The 23,693-nt window shown below is 38.7% G+C and overlaps 1 protein-coding gene across 4 annotated transcripts in view; it reads left to right on the forward strand.

Annotated features, from left to right (window-relative positions):
* esrrga (estrogen-related receptor gamma a) overlaps positions 1–23,693 on the forward strand; it is a 92,533-nt gene that overhangs the window by 31,070 nt on the left and 37,770 nt on the right. For all 4 annotated transcript variants that reach the window (XM_052146071.1, XM_052146069.1, XM_052146070.1 and 1 more), the window contains one exon: positions 21,019–21,129. In XM_052146071.1, the coding sequence (XP_052002031.1) occupies positions 21,019–21,129 (111 nt within the window). The remainder of the gene's footprint in view (positions 1–21,018; positions 21,130–23,693) is intronic.

Consider the following 23,693-nt stretch of genomic DNA (forward strand, 5'->3'; position numbering starts at 1 on the left):
TTTTAGTGTGGATGAGAGAAGTAAACGTAGAAATTCAATGCATTTTCAAGTGAAAATGAATTATTGTAGACGTGGCCTGAACTGAGTTATGAAAAAATAATTCAGATCGATTTTGTGAACTCGATCAACTGATTCATTTAAAAGATCAGATTCAAATAAATGATTCAATCATAGCTAATTGTCTCATAAATATGCCAAGGAGAGTTATGTCAAGATTTTCAGTGAATAACAGCTTAAAGTGTTGTCTGTTTTTCACAAAAAGCCATCGTAAGGCTTTATAAGACTTGGAAAATAGTGCATGAGTCGTAATGGCTGACTTTTATCATATTTTATGGGGATTTTTGTGCCCAAACCTCCCCCACACACACACACACACCCCAATCGCTGCACACACTCACACATATACATATGCACAAGGAAAGCCTCTCAACACTGATTTCCGTAAAAACGTGCACTCACTGTTGAACTAAGAGCTGTGTGCAGGTGCTCACCATGCTCACCATACGCACACACTGTAGCTGCAAGGAAATTGCTGCCTCCAGCTACGTCTCTGTCTGACCCTGGGGGCCAGCCGCCTGCCGCGTCGCTACCTCCAGCTACCCAACTGTAAAATTATATCCACAGACAGTCAGAAAGACAGAAACAGAGCCTGACAGAGCGCTGGCCTGAGACTGCAGTCGGAATCAGCGCTAACATGCTTGAGCTAAAGCACCAAGTGGTACGCAGCGTGAGGGGAACGAGAGCCTTACATCAGGACAGGAGAGTGCTTATTACACAACACTTAGAGAAATGCAGTTCACACACTCAGAATAACTCTCACAGGTGAGCTGATGCATGCGTTGGGGTGCATACAGCCCCACTCACACACATATTCAAAGGAAAAGCATTTATACTGTGTACAGTACCCTATTCTATTTTCAGGAGTTACACATATGAACAGAGACACACTCACAGAAACCTGCACATTCAAAGGTTCTCTGCGCTAAAGCTAAAGGAGGTGTGGACATGTGTGTGTGTCTGCTAGATTCCCAGCAACTCATTCCTCATGTCCACATACACACAGATGGATGACCCCCTCCACAGAGAGAGCTACTTAATAAACCTCATACCTCTTTTTTCTCTCTGTTGGAGTGATACTTCTGTTTTTATTCAGCAATGCACATTTGGAGACTCCACAGTGTAGGAATGTTGCTCTTGTATGCTTTCTACAATTTATTTATTTATTTTCGTATCAATTTCCTTTTTGTAATCTTTTTTTTGAATACTTTTTGTCACTTTTATTATATACGCAACAGAGAAACAGAGAACAGGTAATGATAGGGTGGGAAAGTGTGTGGAAATTATACAAATCAAATGTAAACTTGTGTCGCCTACACGAGCACTATAGTTCAACGTATTAACAATTTGATCAGGTCCTGTTGGGCTTGTGTAGGTTAGCACACCTTCAGTCAGATCACATGCACTAACTTCTAGGCCATGACTCTTGACAGCTTCAATACGGTCATCAATAAGTTAAATGTGCTTTATTAGTATAAATGTGTGACAATTAATTATATAGACCAATTTATAATATAAACAATATGGAATGTTATTAATGCAGTTCATAAAAACTAAATGACCCCCATGTTTGTGCATCTGGTGAGAAATGTTTACATTTCCATCTACTTTGAGAAAGCAAGCTAGAGAGATGAAAATAAGATCGACGCAGGTTGGCAGTGATTGGGTGCACCTTTCGAATATGTAACACCTAATTCCTGCAGAATGCAATTAGAGCTTGCCCAATTATTGTGCTGTGTTATAGAAAGTGCCTGTCCTAACGAAGGCTGGAGTTTGGATTCTGAGAGCTGTGGCTCTCCCCAATGCATCTCTCTGGGGAGACGAGCAGCCATGGAAGCAAAAAAGCCAGACCTGCCTGTAGCTATGAGTAGGCTAAAGCATCTCTCTCTTTGTCACACACACATACACACTGACATACATACTCATATAGAGTCTTCTGCTTTTAGTCAGAGCAAGAGATCAATTTGAAACTCAAAAGCCTGCCTCATCACATCAAATCCCTCTTAAAATTCCCTCTCTGGTCCTGTGCAGCACATTGTATAGTGACATAAGGCATGCTGGCCAAAATATTGTTATTGCTGACATAGAACATGCAACAACCAATAATCACAGAGGTCAGATACGCTACTACATGCCCAACCCAAAATCATCTTATCATTTGAAGTATTCTCAACGTTTTAAAAATGAAGTGTTTGTTTGTTTGTTTGTTTATGTTAAAACACTTTCTACTATCATATCTTTATATACTGAGACAACTACAAATAACTATACATTTCTCTGTTTGTCTTAGTATTCCAGTACAGCAAGTTTAGCTCAACCAATGGCATGAGTTGGGGGGCAGGACAATATTTTTCTTGTCCATTGTCAGATGGGGGGAGTGTCAAGCAAACCTGTTTGAAAATAATATATATTTTTAAAATCTGTTTGGTGATGCTTTTGATTATATGTCTTAATTTGGCATTAATCTCAGTTTAAATAGATTTTACAAGTATTTGTTTGATTACTGTACATTTTATACTGTTAGTGATGACTTGGAGCTTTCTGAATTAAGAAAATGAAAAAATTAGGCTAAGAGAGAACTGCTTGGCTTGACAGGAGCCCCGCCGAGTGCATCTGTCTCACCTCCATCCTCCTGTCTTCATTTTAGTAGGCTTTCTGCACCATTCCTTCATTTTACCCTTTTTTCTCTGTTTATGACTTTCCTTTCCTTTCCTATATCTTTCTTTAATATCTAGCATATCTCTCCCTTTTTTCTCTCTTTCTCCTTTCTTCTCAGTCATTCTCACACACTCCTTTTCTTTCTTGGTTGCCTCTCGCTCACTCGCCCTTCTCCTCGTCTGTCGGGGGGCATAAATCATTGTGCTGTCAGCGGACGAGGCTCGCTGGATTATGCAACACTGCCATTCATTTAGAGCCTTAGGAGAGGACCCGTCTGAGACCACCCTCCATACACCACATTTCCCCACTCTTACCTCCCCAAAATAGAGAGCCACCATCTTAAAGAGTGATCTCTAGGGGGTGATATCATTATGCAGTCTCTCCCTCTGTGTAGTTTGGCCTACTTTGTTCCTAGATAGTGCCTCTGTCTGTGCTGTTAAATGTCAACATGGCAACTCTTTCTCACAGCTGGTTTGTTTTCCTTCATAAGATTGTGCTCCACACCTTTAGTTTGAGGTCCTTATTAAATAACAATCTATTGCCCATCTTCTTGCAAGCCACCAAGAGTAAAACCTCACTAGATATGTGGCTAACTTTGATAGCTGATAGCTCTGATAACTATGTAATGCCTCTCAGATGAATACTTTTGCATCCTTATCTTGAAGGATAAATGTGGTACCAAAGAGTACACAGGAGACAGTCATACTCTTTAGAATGGAGCCATTTGAATATCATGACAGGTTCATTATAGTGTCATAACTGACTGGCAGCCCCTGCTTGATAGCGCTAGTGATGTGTATCACAGCACACACCTTCCTTCCATACTCAATGCACGCTTCTGGTCTTTAGAGCATGTGCAAGATAAGGTTGTTTCACCTGAAATAACCCTTCTTGGATCATTTGGGAGAAGCCCAACAATAAACTGTCTACCACACCAGCAGAAAAACCCAAACCACTGACCATAGCCCAACCCCCCGCCCCCCAAAACCTTCAAGGTTGGGTATGGGAATAAAACAGCTGGGTTAGTTACCTTTCCCTCTTCCCCATCTCGCCCTCCACTTCCCTCCCCCAACCCTCTGTTGCTATTTAGGAGATCCCCCTCTGGCACTGCCTAAAACGACACACATAATTAAGGCATTAACTCCTCTTAATTGCTGAGAGGTTTCTTGTTTTTTTCATGTGGAGACAGAAAGGTCATCTTTGTGCCTTCTCCGCTGCCTCTTCAGTGGCAGCAGAAGGCACAGGAGTGCAAATCCCTCTTCCGTACTTCCCCGGCTTGCCTTGGTTCTCCCTTGCCACTTCTCTTCCCTCCCTGTCAATCCTTCCCTACCCCTGCTGCCTGGTGCTCACTATTCTAAACTAAATGACATCTTTAGGCATTTGAGCAACCCAGAGAGGATTGGTGGAAGTCCCTGCGCTGAATTGGAAGCGGAATGAGTGCTGTGTGTTTGGACCTGAGCCAGGTGGGGAAGATTTTGCACGCTGCTGACTTTGTAGGACTGCTCCCATCCTCCATTCTTTCGAATTTCCCAGTCCACTGTAACCACTTGTGGGCAGGGGGACAGCTGGAGCGCTGCAGTCTTTCGTTCTCCATTCAGAGCACCAGGGAGACTTTACTGACATTTTAATAGACTACGATTTCTCCCAGAAGGCAGTTGCTTGGCACACTGATGGCAGATATACACATAATTAGATGTACACATACATGCAAACATACACATAATTTTCCTTTCTTCACTCTAGGCAAACTAAAATACTTGTGGCCATATCACCATATGAACACCAGTGGTGTCAGTCTGGTAAACAGTGGTGTTGTGTAGTATCAGAGGGGATAGTCTGCTCCCTGTGGTGACCAGTAAATTCATGCGTGCTGCTGTGAACGTGTACTTCCACGGGCCTGGAAGACGCTACTGAAGCAGAGACCTACGACTGAGCCCATGATTGAGTAGATCAGATATAGTGTTTATATCATCACAAGCGCTTTCTTCCTGCCCCTGCAATCCCAGAGAATCCTCCATTGGGATGCCCGTGCAGAACACCTTCTGACATTTTAATGGCTAAATATGGGCTCTTGCAACCACACCAAAGCAGCACACTTAAGCAGCTGCCTGGCTGTCATAACAATGCAACAGTAACGTGCCATTTTAAATGATGTGGCTCAATCGGCACTCTGTGCGGTGCAGTGGGCCGTGGCCACAGGCCATGATTTGCCTGCGCTGGTTTTCCCTGACTGCTTTGTTTTGGTAATTTGTGACCAATTTCCTTACTGGGATTCACTTGTGCATGATGGCACCAGTCAGATTGGGCTTCTTGGCTTGTCCGGTTCTGCGCCACTGCTGGGAGACGACAGATTTTTTTGCATGCTGAGCCCACAGACTGTGCCTTTCCAGCCGGCCAGGCTGATTTGGTTGTAGGGCAGGGTCTGGAATTTGGCAGGGGCCTGATGCCCACACAGCTGGTGCACAAAGGATGTCCTTATTTCTTTATGTCAGGAAGCAGGTCAGTAGCGTCACTACAACCATATCACAGCCGCTTGCCCTCACAAGGCAGAAAGCATCAGCCTCTCTCTCCTGATTATCTTCACTTATTGGGAACCAACACCTTCCATACACACACACACACACACACACACACACACACACACACACACACACACACACACAAACACTCCAGGCATGTGATGTCTGTATCATCACACTTTGTCAATCTGTGTGGACTGGTGTGATTGAGCAGGAGGAAAGAGAAGAGGCAGAAAAGAGAGAGGTTTGAGCAGCAGAGCGGTCTGGAATGAACCCTGAGGGGGGCTTGAAAGGCTAAATTTGGTGCAATGTCGAATCGTTAGCTTTGAGAGAGTAGATAATAGCAATCTATGAATGACAGGAGCTGGCACACTGAAGGAGAGGAAGTCTTGCATTTCTACAGTACACTCAGCAGACTCTTTACTCATACAGTACACAACAGTTTTCACCATCCTGAGTACATAGTTATTACTCCAAAACCTCCATTAAAGGCAGTGCAGACTTTAGGAGCATATGGATTTTTCTAATCCACCTCAGCTCAAGCAAATACTTACACAATGGCATACAGTGTTAATCTCGTCAATGAAATTACAGACGAAAACTTTAGATTTTTTTCATCAACTATATGGAATACAAGACAAAAAAAAGACATATTGTGATGATAGTAAAAATGATTCATTAAAACATACTGTTGACAAAAATATGATGAGAAAAAAATAACACTGCAAGATATTAACAGTGCAACATATAGAAATGAAATATCTAGAGAAACATATGTTTACAGAAGAAGATTTTATATATAGAATAATTCAGTATTTGGGGGATTTTCACGCTTGAGGTGCATGAGTTGAATGCACTGAACACCAGCAAAATGAATCGCTTTAAAATGGGTTTATTAACTCACTCAAACACAACCTATTTACACATGAGATAGATTACTATGTACACAACATATGCATATGTAGTATTACAGCTTACAGGGCCTCAGACATCGGGGGACCCTTGTTGAACTGCAACACACTGAAAGGTTGACGCGCTGTTCTGTGTTCACTTGCGAATATGCTGTTCTCAGCGGTTGCAGAGCGTTTCACATGCATTGTATAGGTAAAGTGCTGCAGGTTCACCCATTCATGAAATTCCAAACATTTGAAGCTGCTTAAAGTTATTATGCAATCTAAAAAACAATTCAGTATCACAGAAATGTGAGCGTTTTACTAGATTTGTAATGAGGAACATTTAAACTTTGAAATGCATACTGACACAGTTCTGTCAATTTTGTTCTGTCAAAATTAAAGCTCCAGGTTAAGGTGAAGTCAATACTACACAAATATACTTACATTGTTTAAAACAAGCCCTCAAACTAGTAATACTAATTCAACATCAAATTATAATAATAAACTTGACTGGAAAATAATCATTAAAATTCAGCTAGGTTCCAAAATATAAGTGAGTGAAGTAGTAGTTTTTACACACCCTGTTCATTCACTTAAATGTTTGGTAAAATATATGTAGGTAAAAATTGCCTTTTGATTACTGTATTTTTGTATTGAAGTGTACAAATCTTATTTATTATATTAAACATTAAATACCATTCTTTCAATCAAAAACTGTAATCTACTTTATAATCTACAATAGCTGTTAGGATGGAAAAATTAATTATTTAAATCTCTTCATTTCTGAGCAAATAAATAATTATCAAGATATGTTTTTCGAATATCATCAACAGCTTTAAAAATATCGAGATGTAATTTTTTGAGCCATATTTCCTGTCCCAGGAGCCACCTGTTGGGCAGTTGTTCGGAACCTCGAAAATCATAACCCCACCCCTGCTTACATCTGCACAGAAAATAAAGTTAACGAACAGGTGAAAGTTACATGCTAGTCCTAATATGCAGAATTTGCACTGCGTAATTTTGCAGCATTGTGCATACGCTGTTTCAGTAAAAAACACACTACGCAATGCAATATCCTAAACTGGCTAAACACCAAAAATGAATAAGAGTCTCTAAAGCTTGAAGAATTCAGAATACAGAAGGCTAACTTCTAAACTTCTAATTTTAGGAGCGCAGGTTTTCAAAAAAAGGACAGTTGTACAGTATGTTTTACCATATATTTTATATGTTTGATTCATGTTTAAATTAAGAAAATGTTTATAAATAAAAAAAAAACTTTTTTTATTAAAGTTTGGTCTGTTACAGTTCCTATTATTTTGCACATTATCCTCAAATAAAAGATGCTATTATTGTTGTTGATAAAACTGACAAAATGTTTTTTATATTACATGATGATATATTGACTGATTTTAATATACATGTTTGACAAAAATCTAAAACTGACTAAAACAGAAAACTGTGTAAAAATGAACACTGCTGACATATTCATAAGTCTTTCATTTTAAGCTACCTGCACTCATAACTCACATCAGCACAATTCATCCATCAACACAATTCTTCTAATGTGAACCCTTAACAAAATAATGACATATTTACTGACATATCTTAAGCACACAACAACATAATGCTGCATCTAATTAGCAAGAGTGTCAGCATGTACAAAAGCAATTGTATAGTTTGCAATAAAATAGGTCACAGGCTTTGAAACAAGGTATTATTAATGTATTTCTATTCAGAGGTTTGCTACAAGAAGGTGCATCACTATGCATCTGCTAATTTCTCATCCAAAAATAGTGTAGAAATGACCTGTTTAGTTTGATGCTGTGTATTAATCTATCAAAGATATCCCCACAGATCTGCCCATTGTTGTTTTACACTTTTTAATGTTGCAAACCATTTTTAGTAGATACTGTTTTCTGTGTGCTTGTTATTTGTCATTTAGCAGATGATTTTCATCCAAAGTGAATTACAGTATATTGATTATAAAGGATCGAACCAGCAGCTTGTAATATCAATTAAATCAGATACTAAACTATTATTATGCCAGTTCTCCTAAAAGTTCATTTCTATTCTCAAGATCTTAGTGCGGTAAAGGTATGTACACTACATACATGTTAGAACAAGGAAAAGCACATCCCTCGCTGCTCTCTGCCCCACACACACTTACAAACATGCGCATATAAACACACAAACAGGGAGTATTATCCTCCCTTTGTAACCCAGGCTGTCCAAGTACAGTGCTGGTAAAGGACTGATATGACTGACAGATGAAGTTTCTTTAGAGGAGTGTATTTCAGTGGGTCATAACCCTGTCACTCAGCTGTAAACCCACACAATACTTAAAGTTCCTGTTTACTGCACCTAAATGTCTTGCCAAAGTGTTTGATAAAGTGAACATACACTATTAATTTTAGTGCCCATATTTGCCCAATGGCAAACCATGAAATGTATGTAGTTCAACCACAAAAAAGGGAAAAGAATCAGATGCTGGTTCTGTCATTTAAAGGGTTGAATGAACACACTGGGCACGGTGAAGCAGCAATTACCCACTCATCTCCCACTGACAAACCTAGAGCAACCTGCAGGCCTTCTGTAGCCCATCCCTCCTTCCTACAACACCATCAGTTTTCCCAACTGCCCCATATTAACCAGTGTGGTCCAGCCCCCAGCACCATTCTGTGCTCCAGCTCTATCACCACAACTCTCCACTAATGCAATCACCCCCCATTAGACAGAGATGGCCACCATCACCCCCTCTGCCTTACAGCAGTGACACATACCATATCAATCTTACAGTTCCTGATAGACTATGACCTGCTGCAAAAATTTGTCTCTCCCGGTCATGTTAAAGGCTCATAAATGTTTACACATTTTTGGAGGGGAAAGGTGCATTTTTTAGTTTTAAATCAATTTTCAAGTTTTAGTTTCAGCCCACTGTCTGGAAAGTTGAGTATATGGTAGGTTGGGTACAAAATAGTTATATATATATATATATATATATATATATATATATATATATATATATATATATATATAATAGAGTTAATATAGTCGATGTAATAAATGTTGCTTATTTCATCATAAACCTTTCTGATTGATTTTATGTCATACAAATTAAAAAATCCTAAAATGCTCTTTTTATTTTAAATTACATTTTGAATCCAGGATTCTCAATGTGAAACCAGAAATTTGGAGCCCATTGTATAGTCGTTTTGTGACAGCATGATTGGTAAACATTGGAGCGAGTGTATCATCATAAAATTATGAAGATACACCAAATATTTTTTTTTTTACTATTTTTATAAAATTGTATTAACTCCACCACAGCAAACTTTGCCAGCTACCTAGAAGCAAATAAGTTACCTTGGCGTTGGCAAATTGACAATCATGAGTCGCCATGTACTAATGCCATTCCACCAGCATGATAGAGCACGTTTAAGCATGGCTAGCTAACCGTGCCGAGAAATCTGGGCAGAGAATGTTTTGTAATCATATCGCGCCAAACCGTGCTCAAGTTGAGATGCTACTGAAACTGTTCCTCAATGTGCTCTGTAAAAGGCCTGATGGTGGAAAGGCAGTTTATGTCATAGCAATGTGTACCTGAGCAGTTTGTGGTTTAGGTAGTTAGTCACTTAGCATTACAGACTAGAAGACCTTTTAATTTTCATGTATTTTACTGTTCAACACCTAAGGGTTAATTTTGTCAACCACTTCCACCATCATTTACCCCTACTCGACGTATAACCGCCTACATGTCCCCCACCCTCACAAGACACCCACTGTCTCTTATGATGATCTATCAGAAGCCCTCCATGCGATCAGTGAGACCGAGGGGAGTGCTAGCACAGCAGGGAATAGCATTGCGTGTGAAAGTGTCTGAATGCAGCAGCAGAGGGCTCGGCCCAAGACACACGACTGATGAGACTTTAATTAGATCATTTAGAGGCGAGGAATTGTTCAGGCAGAGAGAGGCCTTGTTAATGCAGACATACAGCTCACTAAGTAGTTTTTTCCCCAGCACTGATTTTCCTCAGGTAATAACCAAGCCTACCTCACACAAAAACCTACAGTGGAGACAGTTACCGTGAAAAACTGCCTTTAGAACTGAGTTGAATTCGCCCAAAAGACTTTGAGGATTTGGCACAAGCCTTTTACAGCATGTTGTCAATATGGTCTCCTGTGCGGTCTAAATTGCAACACTTGAACATGTAGTTCACATTGACATATTGGTAAGAATCAGAGCTTTCATTAAGTGGGCTCCAGAGAAAGGGAGAGACTCTGAAATTGAAATGTTAAAATGGCTTTGGAAACACAGAGACTTTGCTGTAATGTTAGCTTTGTGGGAATTTAGCATCAGAAACAGATTACAAATAATGGTAGTTAAGGAGTGACATAACTATACTGTATATAATCACACACAAATCACACAGTAACACATAGAAATGCATTCACAAGGAGCTTGTGAATGATTGTACATGATTGGTGGAATTTTATTAAAACATAAAGAATGTATTAGTGATTCCAAATATATTGGTAACCTTGTTGATATATGTGTTATTATTATTGGCCCTGATAAGGTTTCAAAAGTATTAAACTAAGAGTTAATACTTTTGAACACGTCATGTTTTTATGATAATGGCATTTGCAGAATGCAAAATTCTAAACTGAGGGTTTAGTTTTATCAGTTTCTTAAAACAAAGAAAATAGTGCAAATTTGTAATATCATCCACCATAAAAGTTATTGACCACAACAAAAGATAATTATCACCAATTATTCTGACCAAAAATGGAAGTATCCCTAAAATGTTTAAAAGAATGTGAAAAAGAGAGCATCAGAGAAACTGTCCGAGAATTTGTAAGTGGATCCAAGAAAGCTGTGTTGAGACATCAGGCATATAGAATGCAGTTGTCACAGCAGATCACAAATTATATTGTACTTTGACAGACTGTAGCCTTGCTTTACAACTGCCGTTACATATAATTTGTCACTGTTTGATCTGTAAGTGTGGCTACAGAAAAGGTAGGCCCTCCATCTTGCCAGCAATTTAATGGCTGGGAGACGGACGACAGCCGACAGCTACCTACCCACAGACCGCAGCGATGATCTGTTCTCATTTACTCCACCATCAGGCCAGATGAAGCCTTCTTTTGATCCCACAATGCTGGCCACCCTCCCCTGGCCAATATCTCAATCCTACACACCCATGTGTTAGTAACATCTCATTCTGCTCATTCTTTTGCCCACAAATGGATGTCTGTTAGGATTAAACAGGGCCCTCAAATGTAAACACAATTATGTTCCTCAATTTTGCAATGATACAATTGTCTTAAATAATCAATCATCTGCTAATGTATGAAATACATTTATATTTATGCATTTAACAGAGGCTTTTGTCCCAAGTCGCCTTCACAGTGCATGCAAGGTATGCAATTGTATCAGTTTGTGTGTTCTGTGGTAATTGAACCCATAACCTTGGCTTTGTTAGTCCAATGCTCAACTAGATGAGCTGAAGGCTAATAGCCAATTAATAATGATATGTAATGAAAATAAGAATAATAGTACATGTTATATGTATTCTTTTTATTTATTAAAATGTTGTATTAATGATTTAATAATAGTAGCTATAATATGTCATTATTGTTATTATTTGTATTATTTTTTTTTATTTATGAATTTTAGTATTTTTTTTTATAATAATAATGTATTATTTTATTTTAATTATATAATAATACTAGCTATAATATTTATTATTATTATTATTATTATTATTATTATTATTATTATTATAAGACCAATATCGTGATCTTTCTAAAGGGTTGTAGGCGTTGTGGGATTTTTTTTTTTTTTCTATCCCAGTCTAGAAAAAGACATGGGCCAAGGGGGGCATGTAGAGATGTTGAAAGAGTCTTACTCTATTGTGTGGTGTTAATTCGCTCTGCTCTGCTTGCTCCTGGGTGGACTGGAGGCCTGGGTAAATTCAGTTTGAACACAGCACATTGTCTAAACATATCGGCCTGCCAATCAGTCACCCCGAGCCCTGATAAGAGCCGTCTTGTATTATTGAATCAACATTAGGGCGGCTCTGCCGGCAGGAAGATAACACACGCTTATTTCTCTTTAAGTCTCGGCAGAAGAAAGGTGCTGTCCACATCCACCTTATATAACTGCCTCAATTACCATAAAAACCACTGCCGTGCCCAGCTGCACATGCCTCTGCTCTTCTACTCTGAGTGAGTGTGTGTGTGTGTGTGTGTGTGTGTGTGTGTGTGTGTGTGTGTGTGTGAGAGAGAGAGGGATAGATAGAGAGAGAGAGAGAGAGAGAGAGAGAGAGAGAGAGAGAAAGATGAGGAAGAGGGCCAGAAGATAGCAGTGTGTTTCCAATTATGAACTTCAATATTTCAATCATTTGGATGACATTTCATCAGCGCTCACCACCCCCCTAAACTTTCAGTGTTCTTTATACTGGGGATCCTGGATGAAAGATGGGGAATAATAATAAAATGCTGCCCTGCTCTGAACACCCATGATTCGATCACCAATAACAGCTTTACACAAGTGACACCACCGTTCCACTCTTGGATTACTTGGATTATATATATAAGTTTTGTTTTTCCTCTCACAAATCAAGCACAGATATGTCAATTTGCTCCAGACACCGATCCCTCCCTCTCCAACATGTGTACGATCATTTGAAGTGAGAAATCCAATGGTGATCCAATCAAAGTAATCCCAATATTGACAGTCAGCAATATTGTCCTGCCCCAAAATGATCGCCGTTCATCACTTTGTCTATTAAGTCAGCCGAGCATTTGGCAGGTTCACAACAAAGCTCTGAAAGAGACGCAGCCAGCCACGACTTTTTGTGCCGAAATATTGTACAAAATGTGTCCACATCAGTCAATGCCCACTCACTAGCTTCAACCCACTGCAGTCTCAAGACTGTGGTGATTTTATTCCACCTTACCTGCAGTTTCATTCCAATAGACCTGGTCTCAGAACCAGAATCCATCCTCCTCTCTCGCTCTTTCTCTTTAAATGAAGTATTGCAAATGGACAGGGCATGACACAATAATTAAAGAATGTAGATAGCTCGGTAATTCTCCCTAGCTTAGGAGCAGACAATGAGCTGGGCACCCCCTCTCTATCTCTTTATTTTCTCTATGCATCTCTCTATTTTTCCGGCTCCAAAACAGCCTGTGAATGGAAAGGCAACAAAGCACTGGACAAATTTCATTAGGATCACCCACTACGGCTACTCTTTTAATATTTGAAGGCTCATTTGTTAAGTGGGAATGGTATTTTTTTTTTCTTGTTTTGTGGGCTTTGGAAATATAATTTTCAATTTTTATTTTGATTCATTTAGATTAAAATAATTAATCAGGACAAGAAGTGAGTTAATTTTCTGGAAAATATATGAGCTTGTTTGGAAAGCTCTTAATAAAGTGAGATGTGAGTGTGGAGGGGTGGGCGGTATGAAGGAGAGACTTATCGGCCTAAAATGAGAAAGAGCGAGAAAGTGATATACTGTACCACATTAGAAAGCAGTTCATAGGATTATATTCATGTGTATATCTATATCTCCAACCTCACTTTTTATATTGTATGTAAATGATTTAGTACTATCAAGGTTGCTACACTCCATGTGCATTATGCATATACATTAATAGATACAACCTGGAGTCCTTTAGTTATATTGTAAACATAGTGTATACTGTTCTTAGGAATATTGAGACTAAAACTGTATTTTAATTGCAGATTTAAATTTAGTTAATATAGGGATTGGTTACTAAAATAATGATGAAAGAACCCATAAAACAAGAAGTATTTTGCATTTTAAGTAATAAAGCTCACTTTTGACTGCATTAATTCAATATGTACTTTCAAAATAGAATTAATAATACGAAAAGGCAGATTAACCTGTTTTTGTATTTAAAATCAATGCATTTGGCCTGTGTAAATGAGAATATTATTTAGCTATTCAAGCTATTTTTCCAGTAATCAAACAAGATGAAAGTGGTGAGAGGCATTTTTACAAGCACCTCAAGTGCTCCAGTCATACAAATGTAACCTCTCTCACCTACAATCAAACCCTTTGACAAACCTTTAGCAGCTTGCGAGAAAACATGCATTCATTTGATTCATTTCCTTCATGTGATTCCTGACAGTCTATATAGAATGTGTCGTTGATTCGTGTCTGCTATCTAATCGAAAAAAACTGCTAACACCCTTTATCCGAACACACAACGACACACACTAAACCTGGCTTGTTTATCAAGATGGTCACGTCTGTTTACTTGCCGGTGGTCAGCACATTTTCACAGGATGCAAATCCTCATCAAGGCCGAGCATAAGTGAAAAACCTTTCACAACACATTAAAAAATTCAAAGCGTCCGCTTCCAATATTCCGGAATTCAAAGTGCCACCTCCAATATTTAGTTTCAGTAGCCGCCCAATCAAAAATGCAGAACATAATTCTGAGTTTGTTTGTTTTTTTGTTTGAAAATGTGAACATTTCAAAGCGCAAGACAAAAGCTGTCAATATTTGCTCCTAGCTGTAATTATGTTATGGAGAAACTCTAGAGGAGGTGATTGTGCACGAGGGAGTTGGGGGGAATTTAACAGGCTTAAACATCAGAAAATCAAATAGAAATTCACATTTTATGCATGAATGGCACCACAGAGTGCAATTGTCCCACAGCTTAGTGACCAACATTTACAGCGGCAAAGAAAATAAATTCTCATTGGATTAGGAGGGAGATTCAGATGACAGTGTGTGTGTTTACCCCCTCTCTGCTTTGCCTGCACTCTTTTTCTCTCCCCCCTCTTCCTCAGTGAATATTTAATAATTCATTCCTGCAGATCTCAGGGGATCTGGAAACCAGCAGTCCTGTTGCTTGCCCATGTTCATTTGTCCGAGGCCCATTTGCATCCTGTGTGTAAACTCTGGCGATTGGGCTTTGCTCTTTTTCTCAGAATGGGGCATCCTCAGCACTCAGGACATGCTTTGTTTTGCCCTCTGCTGTAGGTCACAGTTTGTTTCACTTAAAAGCTCACGGCATTAATGGAATAGACTGGAGGATATTTGCTTTGGCAGAAAAAGGGAGCTCGATGGTGGTTTGGCAAAAACAGTTTGGGTCCTCTTGGATTTTGTTGAAATTATCCTGCAAGAACATGGGAAAAATGTTGAGTTATAGTTCTCCTATTGTGATGTTTTTATTGCCTTGTTCCTAGAAGGTCTACTTTCTGAAAGAAAAGACTTTAGGTGAACAATAAATGGAGCTTGACAGCATAGCATATTTTGGTAGGAGACTTCCCATGTTTGGTCCTAGATAGATAGATAGATAGATAGATAGATAGATAGATAGATAGATAGATAGATAGATAGATAGATAGATAGATAGATAGATAGATAGATAGACAGACAGACAGACAGTTAAGTGCAGTGCCATGATAAGTAACCAAATTGAAGGCGCTATATCAGTAAATGAATGTATTTATATACCACATTACAATGTTGTAGTAAATAAATCAAAACAGCATTCTTTCCTCCTCACGTTTGCCATGTATATATATATATATATATATATATATATATATATATATATATATTGCAGAGAGTAAGCTATACTGTTTTGATGCATGACACCTGTAAAAAGAGACAGAACTAACAGCACAAGCCTGGCATTCCTGTGAACAGTTAAGCCTTTGTTGAGTGGACATGCAATAGTGTTTATATGTGTCAGCTGCAGGAAATTTGGCTGCCATATTTATCTCCAATGCTCTTCAGTCTTTGCCAAAACAACAGAGTCTCCTTGCATCTTTAAACAGTCTGCACGCATGCTGTTGACTACTAGACAAGAATAGGTGTAATATAATGATGTCAGTTTGAGACATTTGCTCTGTTCCAAACCAAGTGAGCTGCCTACGAAGGCAGAAATGAAAGGCATCATGGATTGCCATTTGTGCAACAGAAGCTAAGGCTGTTCTAAATCTTAATTATGCTGCCTAATATACCTAGCATCATATGTAACCTTAACAGAGAAGGAAATTCTATTCAGATTTTTCTATGTTTAGATATTTTTACTGAACACCAAGACAAAAAAAAAAAAAAAAAAATTATGATTATTTTTTATGATTATTTTAGTTGTATGCAGGTAGTAGGTATGTTTTTGAAACAGCTTTTGTTTTTATCTAATTTTATACATGCGTAACATTGGTGTCTGCCTTTCCATCACACTTTTTTCCTATCTTTCCATATTTGCATTAACTCTTGTGTCAGCTGAGAGAGTGGTTCCCCTGACGTCAGATTTCTCTGGCCACATCTGATTAATTAGTCCTTTTTAAAGTGGCACACATTGCTGCTAGGCTGATTGTTTCTCTCACACTTCCCTGTAAATTTCTGCAGACGCCTTGCAGGATTCCACGTCACCTATGAAATTCAAAACAAGCCTTGTAAGAAGTTTGCGGTCATCTGTGGGTTCTAATAAAAATGTGGGGGATGGTGTGGAGATGATGCTTGGCTAATTTAAAACAAGGGGGGGAAATCCCACCAAAACGAGTCCATTTTTAATTTTAATTAAAACAGTAAAATCTTGTAATCTACTGGAGATTTACAACAGTGTGCAATGAATCTTTTGGTCTCTCGATTTCTCTTGTTTTTGTCTGCTTGCATGAAATGTGTTGCATTTGGCATGGCATGAAGGGCTGTAAAAGCATTTCATGTCCACTTAGTGATTATGTATGAAACTAATCAAAAGCTACATTTCAAGCCATGCAAATCATATTATTTGTGATCTTTTAGCAATAACAATACTGCTGTCAGATTTTTTTTTATAAAACAATTAAAAAAGAGGAAACTAGCATAAAATGTAATTACACGCGTCTGCCACATAGAATCAAATACATTTTTCCATAATTTTCAAGCATTATATTCTTCCATTATTAAGTTCAGAGACAAGTTCCTCCTAATTCCCCATTACCTTTATAAAGAAATCCACAAACACTGGATAGTATAAAGGATTTGGTCTATGTTAAGACTGTAATATCAGAGAGGTTTTTGCGGTGTGCATCCTGTGAAGCAATGTTATTCATCAAGATCACTCCACACTGGCCCATAGATACGCCGTCAAACAAACAATCGGCAGCTCTTTGTATCTGCGCCTGTGTGAAACCTGAACCAGTGGCGCACCATGTGCAGCTAGGCGCCTGCTTGCTTTACAGTCATGTGGCTATAGAAGGTCTATCAGCAGTCAGATTGCTATTATGACCCTGTATGTATGATGATGTGAAGCCACACTTGCTGAATGTGGAGGGTAGTGATCACCCCTGGGTCGGCATCGCAAAGCCACATCTTAATCATAACCATATAAGAGAATACACAAAGCTTGCTGCAAATCAGTAACAAAGGGTAACTGATTCCAGTGTTGTTTGTTTTGGAATGTGTAAATCCTTGATCGATCCTCCTTTAGCAATACACCCAGCATAGAGGGCATCTATCAGGGTTGGTGCTGCATTAATTCCTTGAACTATTTTTAGAACGTTGTGGGCCTACGAATATGCATCATGAGCTCTTCGATATTTAGTGCCTTGATGAGGAGCTTGGACATTACCTTTGTGCATTTGTGTGTGTAAATTAGAGTTTTGCACCATTTTGAATTGATTAGAGAATGCTTTTTAAATTTGAATTTAATTAGAATTTGAGTTCATTTTGAATTAAGGTACAGAAGCACATAGGATGCAGAACCGACATTTGAATGTAAGGAATTAGAATTAAAATGGAATGAAATAAAAAGAAATTCAAAGAATATAATTGTCTGTAAACTGGGAATGTGGTGTTATCTGCACTCCATGCCTTGTATTCAGTGAGAGAAATCTGATTAATCCAATAAAAGAGCCATATATCTGACTTGTATTAACCTGCATGGCAAATGCAGTTTGTTGCATGTAAGAGATACAAGATGCTGCTGCAGGTGATGCTATTACAAGCATGTCTGTGGCAGCAGTGTTGCAGTGAATTAGCCCAATAAACCCTGCTGTTCAGGCACCCAGGCTGGGAGGCAGGAACTGGTTTTCAATGGGGCCTTGTTAAGTTGAGAGGCTGTCAACATGTGAGTGTCTTGTGCTGTTGCATATTTGGGGTGCTGGCATCGAGCAGACTATGCCAGCAATGTGACATTGTTTTAAGACCTTTGTCTCTTCTCATGTAAAATGAAGCCTGTGGGATGTGTGTACTTGAGGGGTGTGTGTTCCTTCGTGGAACTATGAGCAAACAGGGTCACTAATCTTATTTTGTCCTGCAGTACAATGCCACATAGTCAACAACTAGCCAGGGCAAAGTTAAATTAATACCCATTATCACTCTGTTCCAAAATAAGCCTGTGTGTTGGGCAATTACAGCATAATATTGATCTACAGACAGATATTTTAATTTGGCTATGGTCACTTTTAGCATGGACGTAACCTAGGGTGAGGAATTAACCAGGGCTTAGGGGCAAAAATGCCACAAGTGACAGAAATTCCACCAAAATTCTAAATTTGATGGCAAAAAAGTCTGTAATAAATTCCTCTGTTTTTTATTGATAACATCTAAAGGATTTCTTAAAATCTAGGCTTAGTTAATTATTCTAATTATTCAGATGAACATATAGTCTGTTGATTACAATTTTTAATCACAAGTAAATGGCATATTTCATTGTTAAAATATATATATATATATATATATATATATATATATATATATATATATATATATATATAAAAGATATAAATGCACTAAAATAGAACTAATTCGAGTAACATTAAACCTTTCCCAGTGTAAGTAGGAGTTAGACTTATTGAAAGAACTAGTCCCCACATTTGTTGCATAATCATTGCAGTGAGGATTACATCTCTTAAACTCTCATCATCCACAATATTAATCAGCAGGCAGACTGTGGCTATCCGCTTTGTTAAAGCAATTGTGAAGCTGCATTCATAATTTGCACCAGGGCATCAGTGCCAGCATCTAGCAACACTTTGAACTTCACATGAAATGCAATTGCAGACAAATATGTCTCATTCTAATTTTTGGTAATAGTTAAAACTTGAGGTGCTTCTGTGTTCATTAAAATGCAAGTTCTATCTAGGCTTGTTTTGTTCAACAAATAATGTCAAGAGCTCCTTTCACCATCACTTTATCACTGATGCTGAATCACTGCTGTATATGTTTGTGGTGTGTGCAAAAGTGGAATTTCCAACCAGTGTTTATGCTGCTTTATACTGTATTAATGGTAAATGCGTAAATGTTGAAGAAAAATTAACAAAAAATTAATTCCCGGTTTTTGACTGATGGTTTTTCAAACCTAACATGCTTCAAGATGACATCACTCTGAAGTACTGCGCAAAGAATGGACAACATTCGCACCCTACCAATCACATTAACTTTGACAGCTCTACCCTTAATATAAATGTACATTATTGACCCTGATATAACATTGGAGGACTAGATGTAAAAAAAAATTACAAACTGCCATTGAAAAACCAATGTTGATCGAACATTGACCTGAATATTGTCAGGAATTTATCCCCTTAAATATCTATGGTGGTTACAGCCCTGCTATTTAGTTACACTCTAACAGTCGAGATGCAATGTAAGCAGAATAGGTAAAACCCTGAACCAAGCGCTTTAAAATCTCTGTGAGTGATCCTGAGAATGAGAAAGGTGCATCTCATTGTTAAATTATTCAAAAAATGTCAGGCCCTGAAAGCCCAACGGAGGTGCAAATCGAGCACCATTCAGATAAACGAGAATTCCAGTGTTTTAATTGTAAAACGAGGGGTGTCCCAATGGGACTGCATGTCCATTCTGCTCCTCTCCCGTATGCAACATGAAACGGGTCCTAGGCCACCTTTAAATGGTTTCCACGGAAACCGCCCATCCCCTGGAGAGCTTTGCATAATTAAATTAAGGCTCTTTTGTACGTCAATTAATTAAAAGCAGGGACAGGTCTTTAAGGCTCTGCACTCATCAGAATCGGGGGTTGGGATGGATGGATTCAGAATATTTTCACAACCGCCGCACCTCAATAAATTACCCACCCATCACACTTTATTGGTGCTCTTTGTGCATTGAAAATATCAACGTAAGCTATGAATACATGAATGCATGTGTTTGGTCTTATTATGAACAATTCATTGGTTTATGTTATTCCAAGTATTTGTAATAAAAACTTGCTTTGTCTCTAAAACAACTTGTCTTTTCTATTTATGTCGCTAAATAGCCAAATAGCAATTTAATCATAATTTTAGCAAATTCACATTCTGGTCCAGCTCAATTTTAGTATGTAACACCCACTTTCCAATCATGTCCTGACCCACATTTTTTTCACTTTGAATATATTGTTTCAGTCAGAAATACACTCGGAAATAAAATAAGTAGCGGACAGGGATTCACATTGACTTTAAAGAAACAATGATGTGCTTGACTGGAATGCTTGAGCTCCCATACACTCTTGAGACACATTGAGGCTTTAGTGTTAACCAACACTTTTGAGGATGTGTCTATCTGCTGTTTACGTGTTATTTTGTTGTGAGTTGACTGCTCTAAAGAGTCACGCATACATTCGGCAATCACACACACGCAGTGAGCAGGAGATGGGCAGGTGCGTGTCCTGATGTCACATGGTGAGAGCTAGCATGCCCCTGTCTGTCAGCAGCTGGTCATCTCCTGTCCACATCCCTGAAATGGCCACTGACAGCTGCCGTGCAATTTATGACGGGCTGAGGGCTCACGGCAGCCCACTCCTCTGTCTGTGCTTTTAAAGTGGCCGAGCTCTGCTTGCAGGTTATGACTTCTTCTGTTTATGTGAAAAGTAAATGTTTTCTTTTCCTTGTTTCATCTTTTTGCATCAGGGGTTCGACTGGACCGTGTCCGTGGTGGCAGACAGAAGTATAAACGCCGGATAGATGCAGAGAACAGTCCCTACTTGAACCCTCAGCTGGCTTTGCCGCCCAAAAAACCATGTAAGCCCGCATATGAACTGCACTTTTTTTGCACACTGCAAAGATTATATACTTAATGAGTATCTTTGTCTTATTTTCCAGTATAAAAATCCATAAAACATGATAAGTTTAACTGATAAGCAAAACGGTGTATGATACCAAGACTCTTTACTGTAAGTGTACTTTGTCTTGTGACACTTATAGAATTTTTCTTGCTTGATTTCAGAAAAAAAAAGTGAAATACGTGCTTATGAGGCAATTGCAATTTATTTTAAGGATGAATAGATATTTTTACTCCAAAACAAGATGACAATACTCTGTATGAGTATGAATGTTTTGCATATTGGGATTAAATCATCTCATATGTTTCTCTTTGCTCCAAGGAAATATGTTTTGTTATTTCCCAGGTTGCAGTGACATGCGCCCAACACAAATACACAAAAAAATGCTTAAAAATACAATCTTACTGTAAAGGAATAGTTCACCCAAATATGTAAAATCTCTAATTTTCTTACCCCCATGCCATCCCAGATGTGTATGACTTTTTTTTTCAGCAGAACACTGAGCTCAGCTCTGTAGGTCTATAAAATGTGAATGGGAGCCATATTTCTGAATCTCAAAAAAGCACATATGGCCATCATAAAAGTAATCCATAGGACTCCAGTGGATTAATTAATATCTTCTGTAGTGAAATGCTAGGTGTGTGCAAAGAATAGATTGATATTTAAAACTTAGTTTCCTAAAAATTCACGGGTGTCGAGGCTCTCACGTGACGTAAGGGCCTTGGCAAATTCATGCGAGAACTGACGCGTGAAATAAGAAAATATATGGAAGTGTAGTGTTGGTTATAACAGAAGAGCAAAGATATTTATATAAAAATGCATCATTTGGCTGGTTTGGATACATCTGCTGCGGTGCCATCTTGGAGTGGCCAACAAGGAGAGCTGTTTGAAACAGTTTGAATGTAAGTGAATGGAGGAGATGCCTCAGACTGAGCTCCTTGGTCAGATCACTGCATGAAGAGCATTTGTGTGGAAACAATATTGCGGTCCATAAATGTAGCCTGTATTCTTTTTAACCACAATATCATTTCTGATTTGTGCTAAATAAAGTTTCCTTTTTGGCGCACCCTAAACATCTGTATAAAAACCGTAAGACATTTTTATAAATATTTTACTAATATCTCAATGTCACCTTACAGTGGTCTGCCTTCTGATTTGCCTTTAACAAGGAAATTGGATGCAAAACAAGAAAGACTGAGATGTAGTATATTACAGAGCCAATCGACAGAGATGTATGTGTGTATGTGTGTGTGTGTGTGTAGTGGGAGAGAGAGAGAGAGAGAGAGAGAGAGAGAGAGAGAGAGGTCTAATCCGGATTAAATCCAATCTGGCAAAGACATCAAACCCACAATACCGGAGCTTCCGCGCTGTCAGACTGCTCTGCAAACAGACAGCACGGCAGCGCTTAACAGATTTGTCCCTAAAGCCTTTTTACTTAATGGTAGCATATTCTCCTGGAATACAATATGCTTTTATGCATGATAGCAGTGGGAATAATCTTAATTATTACAGTGGTAGAAATCATTTTAGGAATGCGGCGCTCTGAATAACCTTCTTCCTAATCCTGCTGATCCCTCTTCCAGGTTCAGGCTTATTTCCATCCACCCAGAGCAACTTATTTGAAAGCTTTTTCTCTCTGTCCAGCTTCTATCCAGTTTCATTACGTTGATTTTTTTTTCTCGCTTTTGTACTCTTGCCTGAGTTAGTGACTTTGCTTCGGTAGTGCCAGCGTGCTGGAGACAGTAGCAATGGTTCCACTGGACATGCACAATGACATCTTGGTTCAAAGCTTGAAGCCTCTTATTTAAAGGGATAGTTCACCCTTGTCGTTTGTCATCATTCACTCACATTTATGTTGTTCCAAACCTATATGACTTTTTTTATCTTCTGAACACTAAAGGATATATTAAACATAATGACAGCCTCAGTCTCCATTCATTTTCATTGTATGGGGGGGTAAGAATATGTAATGAGCATGTGAAGTACTATAGAAAACATGAGGCTTAGTTAATTCTGACAAGAAATTCATTTTTAAATGACACACCTCCGATGTCATTTTATCAGCAGCTAATTCAGAGGACACCCAGTGTTTCAACGTTTAGGTTATTTTTAGGTGATTTGGATGTTTGAATGCAGTCTCCCATTAAAAGAGGCTTCTGTCAGTCTATCTTCAAGCTTTCTTTATCTTTTCTTTCTCTTCTTTCTATTTCCACAAACAGAGAGGAGTAGCCATGGTCCTAGCCTACCTGATTGATTATTTGCACATAGCAAAGGCATGGGGTTTGGAAACTGGGTTGCATTGATTCTAATTAGGGAAACATTAAATAAGATTTACCTAGAGATAGCACTTACAGTCTCCCCCACTCCCTGGAGTAGAGGCGCTGGGCTGATTGATCCATTGCCTACCCTCCTCCAACGCACATATACACACACACACCTCAGAAGTTAATGCTTTTTAATTTAGTGATCATTTTTTTTGTGTGTCCTCATACCTCAAACACATATGGCCTGGGTCCAAAGTGA

Source organism: Xyrauchen texanus, chromosome 16 (genome assembly GCF_025860055.1).
Source record: "Xyrauchen texanus isolate HMW12.3.18 chromosome 16, RBS_HiC_50CHRs, whole genome shotgun sequence".
In the NCBI taxonomy this organism is placed as follows: domain Eukaryota; kingdom Metazoa; phylum Chordata; class Actinopteri; order Cypriniformes; family Catostomidae; genus Xyrauchen; species Xyrauchen texanus.